Below are 13205 nucleotides of genomic sequence, written 5' to 3'. Positions count from 1 at the left end.
ACAAACATCTAAACTGTATCACTGACTTAATTTATTGGCTGGAATATTTTCTATTTGTAAACAGAAAGCCTCCCAGTGAGCAAAATGGAAATTGCTTTTTTAAAGTATTGTAACATGATATAGTTATCAAAAAATTAAGTTTGAGTGTTATATATTACAGTGAAATACTAAATGATTATTCATGTCAATTAGTGCTTATGTGAGTGAATGTTTGTACAGGGCAGAGTGCTAACCACTATTAAGATTACATACATAATCCCTTAAGGGAGGATATGTGTTTACCAGTTTAGATTCCTATTTGTTGTGAAGTCAGTCTATTAATCATCTTTTCAGATGGTAGCCATTTTTGTAAGCTGTGGGCTTCCATTTGAAAGATGCTTTCACATGTTTCTTCAAAGGCAAGTATTTATAACCATTTTTTCAAAAGGCATTTTCTTCTTGTATGTTTAAACAGCTAACTTATTTGTACAAGAATTTTTTCCTTCCCTCTCAGTCGTCCACCTCACCACACACCTTTAGCTCCCTATTTGAATGATAAACTTAATGAGGGTTTGCTCCTTAGCCAGTCAGAGAAAGGCACTCATAATTAGAAATGCTCTGATACCTACTAGTGACACAGTAGAAAGAACACAGACTTTGGAGAAGGCAGGCATGGATTTGAGTCATGATTCTGCTGTATGTTCATTCTTTGAGTTCATTTTCTTATTTGTAAAATGGAGATAATCATAACTACCTTTGAGGGCATATTATTAGCTACCAATAAATGGTAGCTAATAATAGTGATAAAAATAATGGTAACCTTGGATTCAGTAGCATCTGAGGTTTCTGAAGGCTCTGACAAAGCTAGGTGAGAACTGGCCGCTCTCAAGATCTCTGAAGTATATGGAGCCTATGCTTTTGACACGTGAAGCCTGTCTGTCCTTGTTTTGATCCTTCTTGCCTTTTCTTCTATCTCATAAAAAAGACAGTGGTATTGCCCTTGTATTTTAAAGGCTTGTAAGTAAGGTTGGGAAATGAATAAAACCGTTTTTGGGAGCACTGGGAAAGCTGGAGTTAGGCCTTTGGCTGCTTCAGAAGCTCTTTATTGAAGGTTTGATTAAATAGCCATGAACTGTTCTGAATGTAGTTTAGCACCTCAAATATTGGGATCACTTCCTGTTAGGAAAACTGTTATTTCTGTAAATACAAGCAGATTTGATGAGTTAAGGTCATCCCTACCATTAAATTCAGTGAATTCCTTTTTTCTCCCCATTTCTCCTAATAAATATTTATTGAACACCTAGCCTGTGCTAGGCTGTGTGCCTACTTGATTGTATACCCTAAAAGGAGATGTTGAATTAAGGAATCTAAGAGTTCTAGGTTGTTGCCTATTATTTAAATGAAGATCCTAAAGCCTTAGAGCTGCACTGTCCAGTAAAGTAGCCACTAACTACAGGTGGCTACTGAGCACTGGAAATGGGACCAGTGTGAATTAAGATGTGCTGTAAGTATAAAATATACACTGGATTTCAAAGATATCATTTGAAATATATATATAAAAAAATGATTTTATGTAGATTACATTTAAAACAATATTTTTGACATAGGTTAAATGTTACAATTAATTTCACCTGTTTAAGTTGGCCACTAGAACATTTCAAATTATACATATGACTCACATATTTTTACTGGACAACGCTGCCTTAGAGCCTCAGTGACTTGGTAAGATTATACATCTAGCTAGGGCTCCTTTGGCCAGTGGAAATTAGAAATTGCTTTACTGTGAAAATGGAAGATAGATAATTCAAACCCCATTCAGAAAAAAGTTAAATTAACCCTAAGGACTTTAAAACATTTTAAATCCTGGATTGTTAATCTGGTAGAATCTCTTAGTATTTCAGATTTGGGATTTTCAACAGGGACAAACTGGAAAAATATACCCATTGATTTAGTAGCCTAAACCAATTTTTTTCCCTAAGCGTTCACAAGTTACCCTATATAGGTGACTCCACTCCCTCGATATTTGCTGGGTGGGGGATGGCAGGAGATGGGGGGACAAGATTCATCTAAAAGGCTTGTCTATATATTTTTGAGTATGAATATTGTTTTATCCAAATCTATCTTATTAGGTAGATTGATTTAGTATAGTGAAATTGATTCATCATTTAACGATACTTGAGTAGATATGGGGTTGGGCTCTGGAAATACAGTGGTGAACAAGGCACAGACCTTGAGTAGAGCTACAGGCTTTTGTTTGGTTAGCTGGTTTTTGTTTTCATTTTTACTTTTTATTTGGAAATAATTTTAAACTGACAGGAATTATGAGAATAAAAATAGGAGAAAGAACACTGTATACCCTTTACCCAAATTCACCTATTAACATTTTCCTGTTTGCTTTATAGTTGTCTGTGCACACAGGTATGTGTGCATGTACACGTTTGTATGTACACACACGTACATATTTTTTTTTCTGAACTATTTGGGAGTAAGTTGCATACCCTTTACCACTGAATGCTTCATTGTCTAATACCTAAAAATAGGAATATTCTCTTATGTAACCACAGCACAGTTATCAATTCAGTAAACAGGAAATTCAGTACATTTATTGATACAGAATACTTCTGATCTACCGTCAACATTTCACTTCAGTTAATAGATCCACTCATTTATTTTATAACAGTTTTCCCTTTTAGTATAGGATCCAATCTAGGATCAGGTAAAAGATTTAGTTGTCATGGCTCTCTCTTTTTTAACCTGGGACATTTTTCAAACCTTTGTCTTAAAATGACATTTCCTCCCCCCACCCTTTTTTATAGAAAAACCCAAAATGAGAAATGTTCTATTTCCTCATGATTAGTTTCAGGTTATGCATTCCTGACTATAATACTATAAAATGATGTGTTCTTCTCATGGTGTCACATCTGGAGGCCTATGCAGTCCATCTGGCCCTCATTGGTGATGTTCATTTTGATCACCCAGTCAAGATGTTGTTCAATTTGTCCACTGTATAATTAAATTTTTCCCCTTTGCAACTAATAAGCTTTGGGTACACAATTATAAAACTGTGTGTACTTCCTACTCTTCATGCAGATTTTCCCCTAGATTTAGCATCCATTGATGATACTTGCTTGAAGCAGTCTCTATACTATGATGACTGCAAAATGATTTTTCCAGCTCCAGCACTCCTGCATGTTTACCGATTGGATTTTACTGTAAGCAGGGACTTCCCTTCTCCCCTATTTTTGTATGTATGTATTTAGCTATCTTCATTGATACGGATGCACGGCTCCCTCTTTTCTACAGGTTTATAACTCATTACTGTCTTCTATTATTTTGGTATTCAAATTGTTGCAAATGTGGCCAGTGAGTGCACCTCTTCAAGTTGACTTCCAGGTCTTTATATGTTTCCATCACTTCTTGAGTACATCCTCACTGTCTGTAATGATGAGCTATATTCCAGGTGGGGCTTCAGGTTTTTTTGGGTTTTTTTTAAATAGGTGAGAGCTTTAGGTGCATAGATGGTTTCAGTATAGTGTGTTTAGTGTTCCTGTGAGGGTAAGCAAAGCCTGCTTTGGCAGCATCATGGAGGGGAGAGGCAAGGCAGCAGGACTAAGACGGGGAGGGTCAGTGGAAGCCTCCTTAGAGGAGATGCCACCACTACTGAGTTGTACAGGATCAATAGGAATAAAGTGAAATATGTAACTAGACTTAACCATACTTTTTTTTTTTCTTTTTTAAATAGAAAATGACTGTGGTGCTAGAAGATCATCACTTTTGGAAAGCCAGTTAACATCCATTTCCTAAGAGAAACTTGGCCACCATTTGCTCTGGCATGGCGCAAAGCAGCCCACAGCTTGATATTCAGGTTCTCCATGATCTTCGACAACGTTTCCCTGAAATTCCAGAGGGCGTGGTGTCTCAGTGCATGTTACAGGTAAGTTACCTACCAGTGATAATGATATTAAGTTTTAGTTTTTCCTATTAGAGCTGGTGATGTGTGATGTAATTAGAACCCAGTTATGTTTTCTTTGTGTGTGTGTGTATGTGTGGTCGGGGGGAACATTTAGAGCAGGATTTCCCCTCAACCTTGGCACTGTTGACAGTCTATCCTGGATAATTCTCTGTTGTGGGAGTCTGCCTTGTGCATTGTAGAATTACTAAATATTCTAGGCATCCGAGGCCTCTACCCAGTAAATACCAATAGCTTCCCCGCAGTTGTGACAACTGAAAATGTCTTTAGACATTGCCAGATGTCTCATGGGAGGCAAAATCTCCCACCATTGAGAACCACAGATTGGAGAGTAAAAGCAGGTAGCAACAAGAAAAACAGATTCTCCTTATGTTTCACTTTTTGAAGATTTTGGGTTGTACTATCAGTCCCTCAGTCCTTAGAGTTGAATTTTGAATCTCAAATTTATCGTTTTAACTTCTTAGACTATACACTTTTGAGTCTTTTTTTTTTTTTAAGTCTGTAGATAATCCACTCCTTGTTTTTCTAATGCTAAATCCTTACTGATATCTAATTTTAAATGTAAGCCCACTTTAAATGTAAGCCCACTTTCACTCACATTACCTTTGTCTTGCTGTGTGTCTTACATTGAATCTCTCATCTCTAAGATAGAATGTGTCTTTCCCACTCAGGGGACAACAGAGAAGTAGGCCTACCACTTCCCCTGTCCCACTGTCCCCTTGTTGTGTTTTATGTCATCCTTCACAGGATCGTAGTGTTTTGGGTTATGGCACTTACCTATTTGCTTAACTTTGGGCAGCACTACTTCTACCATGCTCACTGGTCTTCCTCACACACAGTCAGTACTCATGTTCAAACTCTACCTTATGGCAGTGTGAGCAGCTCAGGATAGAACCTAAACCTATATACAGGTGTGGTTAATTATAAATAGAGACTCACAGAACAATGATGGTAACAGAGGTGCTTCCTTTGTTTGCAAGCCCTTTACTAGTCTAGAGCTTTGGGCTTATGGTTTTTGTGTTACAGCTTGCCTTTGCTTTTTCTCACACACATTCCCAGCCTGAATCTCAGCTCTTTACTTTAGCCCCATTTTGGTTTCTGGTAGAGCAAAGATACTTCCCACCAGAGTGAAACCAAGTAAGGGTGAAGCTTTTAGTTTAAACCACTTCCTAGCAATCACCTTCCTCACCTATCTTAGCGCCCCACCTAGCCCTGACCTTGTTTTATTTCATTTAGCCCTTTATTACCTGCATTTCTCATGACCATTTAACTAAACTGAAGGAATAGAACTTTACATTCAGCTCAGTGAACATTTGTTGATAATTACGCTGTCCTAAGTCTTCCACTTTTTTCTTCCTTTGGGATTAATAAAATATATTGTATGGAGATTTACCACCTACTGGCTCTGGAAAACTGTTTTTCACATTAAAATGTATGAGGCTCAGTAGTTTGCATTTAATGCGCAAGCCTTAGAGCCTCACTCAGGGGTATCATCCTCAATTTAGGATCACTTTTTAGGAATATGATGCTTTTTTGCCTCATTCCTTTCAAAAGTGTTCATTATATGTCTTAAAAATTCTTACCTCTGAAATGATTTTGATTTCTTCTTCATGTTCACTGTTTGATACATTTTTTAACCTTATTATAATCTATTCTGGTAGTTTTCTTTTTAAAATACTTCTGTAATAATAATACTTTAATATCTTGGTTTTGTGGTTTTTAAATTTTCTTCATAGGAAAATTTACTCAACTTGTCACTATAGACATGCTGAAAATTCCAACTTTATATCATTTTGAATTTGGATACTTTTTGTGACAATACTACATAGGCTATCTAACTCAGCGTACAGAACATGGAATTTCAGGGTTATTAATAATAAAAATACCAGATGGTAAAGTATCCATGACTACCTTATGTTTAAAAGAAAACTCTCCAGTTTTTGTTTTCCCCAATCCATAGGTCTATTAAAAAAAAAAAAAAATAGAATACTTTATTTCACCTTCCATATTTTTTTTCCCTCAGATGTCTGTCAGTGACACATTCTAGTTGCCAATCAGTTTGAATCCTTTGGCTCCAAATTTGCTTTTAATATCTTCCCTTCCTTGCTCAATACGATTTTCAAGCAAGGTAAAAAGAATTCAGATCTTTGAGTTGTAATGATTTTCTTCTTCAATTAATACATCTTTCTGTGACTCAAAGTATTTTTAAAAGTATTTGAATTTTAAATTTTCTATATTGATAATAATTACTATTTGTTACTATCATCTGGGTAGGATGTTAATGTTTTACATGCATGATCTCATTTTTTAAAGTATTTGAATTTTAGTATCAAAAACTTTATATAAAGGTTAAAAATGATTATAGAGTTTTAATAAAGCCAATTCATTAAATTTCTAAGAATTCATTTTGCAAAGATTTGCTTGACTTTTTTTTAAACTTCCTAAAGCTCTAGTTTAATAATGTCCTTTTGGCCAAACATCCTTTCCCTTGAAATTACCATGTGGAAAGAGCACTGGGACTCAGGAGAGTAAGAATCTAGAATTGACTTTCCAGTTAACTAGTTAAGTGCCTATTGTCAAGCAATGTAACTTCCCAGGCATCTCTTTCCTCATCTGTAAATGTGAGTTGCATTGGAGCAGATGAACTCTAATAGGAGTTCTCCCAACTCTAAAATTACAATATTATGGGTCCTGTTTTAGGTTTAACTTCATTTGGTTCTCAGCAGAAGTGAATTATTTCCTTTCGTTTTTATATAAAACATTTTTCCTAAAATATATAGTAATATCTATGCATGTGCATATCTCTGTGTATATTTATGAACTACAGAGAAAGTCACAATAATTGGGAAACTTTTATGGATTACTTCAAAAGCAGTGGATAATATGTGTCTTACACTAGTAAAATAGTTTGGAATTCTGTATTTCAATAGAAAACTGCTTTTTGACATATTAAAATTTTACAAAGAGGGAACCTTTTATTAGTCTGATTACTGTCAGTTGGAACTTCTAAAGTGTCAGTTTGCTATTACCTTCTTTGTGAGTGTGTAGAACTAAACAATTCACATCTTTCAGTGATTTTGAAAGTATACCAAGACACCTTTCAGCGGGTAAAAACTTTTGAGACTGTGAGAGTATGAATGAATTTAATTAAGGCAGTCGACACCAGGTTTTTAATTAAATTACCCTAACTCGGGCAAAGTCATGGAGCCATAGTTTAAGTTATGGATTTTTTTAATACTTATTCATTTTGCTTAAATCTTATATAATGGTTCAGACAGTTGAAGTTATTCAAGGATAAATTTAGGTAAAAGAAAAATGAGGGCTGCTTTAGAATTTTTATTGTTTTAACTCTTGAGGAATTTTATTGTAATTCTTTTTCTCCTTTTGTGGTTTTAGTGCCTTTTAAAAACTAAAGCATGGTTATTTTTATGTTTTTTATCGATTTAAATATTAATCATGGATATTACTTATACTTATATTGCAGCAATTGTGGTGAATCCAAGATAAGCCCAACATTTTAATTTGTTGAGATGCAACAAGTATAAAATGAGTCCTGGATTTGGAGTCAGAAAACTTGGGGTTGAGTCACAGTGTTCATTAGTAGGTACTTTACATTTCTGTAGCAGTAGCAGTAGTGGTAGTACTAGTAATGTGAGCTAAATGTTTGTAAAGTAATATGGATCGTTTGGTATCTCCTTTTCAGGATAGATGACCATGAAGCTTTTTGTGGTTAAGATACTGCTCTCTATTTATTCTGTGACAGTAGTATTTGCATAACTCTCTGGCAAAGCCTGACTTCCACTATTAGAATTTGTTAATGTTGCCAATGTTACTTTTACCATTTTTCTCCCCTAGAATAACAACAATCTTGAAGCCTGTTGCCGAGCCCTTTCCCAGGAGAGTAGCAAATACTTATATATGGAATACCATAGTCCAGATGACAATAGGATGAATAGAAATCGCCTTTTACATATTAACCTGGGTGTCCATTCTCCTAGTAGCTATCACCCAGGAGATGGAGCCCAACTTAATGGTGGTCGAACACTGGTACATAGCTCAAGTGATGGACATATTGATCCACAGCATGCAGCAGGTAAACAGCTGATATGTTTAGTTCAAGAACCACATTCAGCTCCAGCTGTTGTTGCTGCTACTCCCAACTACAATCCATTTTTTATGAATGAACAGAACAGAAGTGCAGCTACTCCTCCTTCACAGCCACCTCAACAGCCATCTTCCATGCAAACAGGAATGAATCCGTCTGCTATGCAAGGGCCTTCACCACCACCGCCACCTCCTTCATACATGCACATACCTCGGTATAGTACAAATCCAATTACTGTTACAGTATCCCAGAACCTCCCTTCTGGACAGACTGTACCAAGAGCTTTACAAATTCTTCCACAAATTCCAAGCAATCTCTATGGATCTCCTGGTTCTATTTATATTAGACAGACATCTCAGAGTTCATCAGGAAGACAAACTCCTCAGAGTACACCGTGGCAGTCCTCACCACAGGGCCCAGTGCCTCACTATAGCCAGCGTCCTTTACCTGTTTATCCACACCAACAGAACTATCAACCTTCTCAGTATTCTCCCAAACAGCAGCAGATCCCTCAGTCTGCTTACCATTCACCACCTCCTTCTCAATGTCCTTCACCCTTCAGCTCTCCACAGCATCAAGTGCAACCTTCCCAGTTGGGCCACATCTTTATGCCACCTAGTCCTTCAACTACTCCACCCCATCCATATCAACAAGGACCTCCTAGCTATCAGAAACAGGGAAGCCATTCAGTAGCCTATCTTCCATACACAGCATCTAGTTTATCCAAAGGTTCCATGAAGAAGATAGAAATTACAGTTGAACCTTCTCAAAGACCTGGGACAGCAATTAATAGGAGTCCTTCACCCATCAGTAATCAACCATCTCCACGGAATCAACACTCACTATACACAGCCACCACGCCACCTTCAAGTTCTCCTTCAAGAGGGATATCTAGTCAACCAAAACCTCCGTTTAGTGTTAATCCTGTGTATATTACATACACACAGCCAACTGGACCTTCGTGTACTCCATCACCATCTCCTCGAGTGATACCAAACCCAACTACAGTTTTTAAAATTACCGTAGGCCGAGCAACGACTGAAAATCTTTTAAATTTAGTGGACCAAGAAGAGCGCTCTGCAGCACCAGAACCTATTCAGCCCATTTCAGTGATACCAGGCTCTGGGGGAGAAAAGGGAAGCCATAAATATCAGAGGAGTTCTAGTTCTGGATCAGATGACTATGCCTACACACAAGGTAAACTTTAACCCTTTTATGAAATTTCATTTCTGTGGTGAGGCAGCAATCTCCCATTCAAATATATTAGCTGTTTAGTTTTAATTAAATGTTTAGTATTAAATGTTGGGCAGTAGCATTGCTATTAAGAATAAAGTTAGTGGTCGGGTGTGGTGGCTCACGTCTATAATCCCAGCACTTTGGGAGGCTGAGGCGGGTGGATCACCTGAGGTCAGAAGTTTGAGATCAGCCTGGCCAATATGGAGAAACCCCACCTCTGCTAAAGTGTGGTAGCGCACGCCTGTAATCCCAGCTACTCGGGAGGCTAAGGCAGGAGAATCACTTGAAGCCAGGAGGCAGAGGTTGCAGTGAGCCGAGATCACGCCACTGCACTCCAGCCTGGGCAACAGAGGGAGACTGTCTGAAACAAACAAAAAGAATGAAGTTAGTGCTTCAGAGTCATCTATAGACTTTGTTTTAAAACATGAAATTGTAGGCCTAATAAGGCTTAGTTTAGAAAGAATATTCATAGAGCAAAAATACAAGTGAAATGGAAATTGTCAAAAGTACAAACTACAGAGTAGGAAAAAAGAGATTCATGGAAAATGGAGTAAAGTTCATCAAATGAAAGAATTTGAATCTTTTCTAAAGAGGATGGCCCAGAGGGCATAATGATATTTACATATAAATAATATATAAGAAGTGGAATTATTGGATTAGCTAATAGTAGACCTAAATTAGATATAGAGTTTTTAAAACGTCTATTCAGATTGTTTCAAGATACCTGAGAATTTAGTTTTCTTTCAGTATATAAGAAGGGAAGTAATGATTAAGTATGCCTGGTAGTCAGCCTGTTCAAAACACACACAAGTATAAAGAGAATCTTAGGACAATAGAACAAGAGGGATGTTCAGGTGATGTCACTTTGATAGCATTCAGAGAGCTAAATTGAAGCAGATATGGAGGCAGCATAGCATTATAAAGACATGAGAGTAAATGCCAACCCCCAAGTTGAATGAGTCTTTTATACATTAGTAATACATATCGAAATTTTCCAGTCACTTGTTCAGTGTTGTTCTCTGCAATGACGTTATCTATAATGCTGTAGCCTTGCTGTTACATCAACGAGCAAGGATGGAGAGGTTAGCAAAGCAATTGAAACTTGAGAAAGAGGAGCTAGAGCGGTTGAAGTCTGAAGTTAACGGTATGGAGCATGACCTGATGCAGAGACGGCTCAGAAGAGTCAGCTGCACCACTGCGATCCCTACGGTAAGTGATCTGTTAGATGTGTTAATAGGTGGGTCGGGATATTGGCTATCAGGTCATTTATTTTTCTTTAGGTTTTATTCCTGACAGAGTTCTGGGTTTTTTGTTGTTGTTGTTGTTGCTGTTTTTTAAAACAATAGATGAAGGACTTTTGCCTTTAGTAGTTCTTGTCAAAATAATTCATGTATGCAAATTCCATAGGCTCATCAGTATTTTCAAACACTGATGATAATAATCAAGGTATAGCATCTCATTTATTTGTAAATTGCTTTCTGTCAAAATAGAAAAGTGCACACTGACCAAAAATTTGATGAATTATTCTGTGTATTCATTTATTATTCTAAGCGTATGATATATATATATTTTTAAACATTTAAAATTATTTTTATAAGTACATTAGTTCACATGATTTAGAATAGATCAATATGAGTTTTGGGGAAGTGTTGACTGTAGAATATTTTAAGGCAGAGCAGTTTTGTTAAGTATAAATAATTGTAGAAACTGAGGTAACAGTATTGATTGATAGCAGTCTTAAAGGGAACTGCTCTAATGAAAAGATTCAGATAATATATTTTTAACATGTTGGTTAATGTATATGAGTTCTAACGATCCCAAGCAACTGATAATTTTGAAACATGTTTAAAATCTTGTGACTTCACAAGCTATGATCCAACCTATCATTTTACCTTTCAACATTTAGCAGTTTTGTGCATATAGTTTATGAAATGTGATACTATGCTAGATGCTTAGTACATATCTACCAGTGGGAAAAATAGATACATCAACAGATTATAATACAGTGTGGTAAGTGCTCTATATGTTCATGGGTAATGAGAGAATTCATACATCAACTCGTTTCTGTGCAGATTCAATGCACTTCTCTGCTCTTACATTATCCTCCTGCTGGAATGCCCTTCTAAAAAGCTCTGCACGTGTAAATCTTGTCTGTTCTGTTCTTCAAGGCTCAACGTAACCTCTACTTTTTCCATGAAGCCTTTCCTCATTTTCCTACCCTCTCTAAACTTAGGGCAATCTCTGAGTTTACAGGTTTAGAGAAGTGGGCATATGTCAGGGCTCTTGCAGTCAGCATGTCTGCAGCCACTCCCTCATAGAGAAGTTTCTACTTGAGGTTCTTGGCTTCATAGGGGATCTGTGAATTCTCTGAAATTATATGCAGAGTTTCATAAGTGTGTCTAATACGGGAAGTGGGTCTATAGCTTTCATCAGATTTTCATAAGATTATTATATTGAAGGAAAAAAAGAGTGAGGAACCACTGCCCTAAACAATAGGCAGAGAGAAAAGGGGAAGGCATTTTAGAAGAGAAAAGAACAATAATAAGGTAATGAAGGCTTGAAGTCAAGATGGAGAGTGACTTTTAGGAGACAGTGACTACAATTCCCTGGCATAAGCATGAGATTTCTAAAGAGTTAACAGAGGGTAAGTGGGGCTTTGACCTTGAATGCTAGGTCGAGGTGCTTGAACTTTATTCGCTGGTAACAGGGAACAAGTGGGAGTTTTTGAGAAAGAGAGTCTTGAGAAATAGTCATATTCACTAATTTAATGACTTTTTTGTAATATCGTCTATAGTCCTCAGTATAGTCAATATTAGAAGTGAGGAGGAAGATTTTAACTACTTAAAGCAATGGAAAAATAACAGAGCCATCTTTAATGGAAAGGTGATGTTACTACAAATCAAATTTCTGCCTCATTTTCTCCATTTGAAATCTTAATTGAATCCTCTGATTGTGGAAGATATTGAAGAACATAACCCATATGGGAATCCACCTATGGTGATTGAGTACTTTGGAAACCTTTAGGTACCTGTAGAGCATAAACAAATTTTCTTAGCATAGTAATTTTCTTTTTTTTTTTTTGAGACGGAGTCTTGCTCTGTTGCCCAGGCTGGAGTGCAGTGGCCGGATCTCAGCTCACTGCAAGCTCCGCCTCCTGGGTTTACGCCATTCTCCTGCCTCAGCCTCCCGAGTAGCTGGGACTACAGGCGACCGCCACCGTGCCCGGCTAATTTTTTGGGGTTTTTTTTTTTGTATTTTTTAGTAGAGATGGGGTTTCACGGTGTTAGCCAGGATGGTCTCGATCTCCTGACCTCGTGATCCGCCTGTCTCGGCCTCCCAAAGTGCTGGGATTACAGGCTTGAGCCACCGCGCCCGGCCAATTTTCTTTAATCATATACATTTTATTTAGCAACTACTTGCTGTGTGATAATCCCTGCTAAATAAAATATTGGGTTTTTTTTTTTTGTTTTTCATTGGAAGTGGAGAACTGTCTAATGTAGCATAGGTTAGTACTTAAAAAAAAAAAAAAAAGCCCCAGATTTTATATCAGAGCTCTTATTGACGTATCTTTTTTTCTTTTTTTCTTTTTTTTTTTGAGACAGAGTGTCTCACCCTGTCACCCAGGCTGGAGTGCAGTGGTACAATCTCGGCTCACTGCAACCTCCACCTCCCAGGTTCAAGTGATTCTCCTGCTTCAGCCTCCCGAGTAGCTGGGATTACAGGTGTGCGCCACCACGCCTGGCTAATTTTTTGTATCTTTAGTAGAGACGGGGCTTCACCATGTTGGCCAGGCTAGTCTTGAACTCCTGACCTTGTAATCTGCCCGCCTCGGCCTCCCAAAGTGCTGGGATTACAGGCATGAGCCACTGCACCTGGTCCCCAGTCTATCTTCTTGAGAAAGGAAAAAGAGAAGTT

General features: G+C 37.3%; 1 protein-coding gene across 1 annotated transcript in view; it reads left to right on the top strand.

Moving 5' to 3' along the window:
• TAB3 (TGF-beta activated kinase 1 (MAP3K7) binding protein 3) overlaps positions 1–13205 on the top strand; it is a 61608-nt gene that overhangs the window by 25748 nt on the left and 22655 nt on the right. The window contains exons 5-7 of the mRNA XM_025373603.1: positions 3722–3913; positions 7805–9251; positions 10339–10499. Coding sequence (XP_025229388.1) covers positions 3812–3913; positions 7805–9251; positions 10339–10499 — 1710 coding nt within the window. The 5' untranslated portion in view covers positions 3722–3811. The remainder of the gene's footprint in view (positions 1–3721; positions 3914–7804; positions 9252–10338; positions 10500–13205) is intronic.

The sequence above is a fragment of the Theropithecus gelada genome, chromosome X, assembly GCF_003255815.1.
Source record: "Theropithecus gelada isolate Dixy chromosome X, Tgel_1.0, whole genome shotgun sequence".
Lineage (NCBI taxonomy): Eukaryota > Metazoa > Chordata > Mammalia > Primates > Cercopithecidae > Theropithecus > Theropithecus gelada.
The sequence above is the reverse complement of the archived record's forward strand: the minus strand, read 5'-3'. Positions and strand labels throughout refer to the sequence as shown.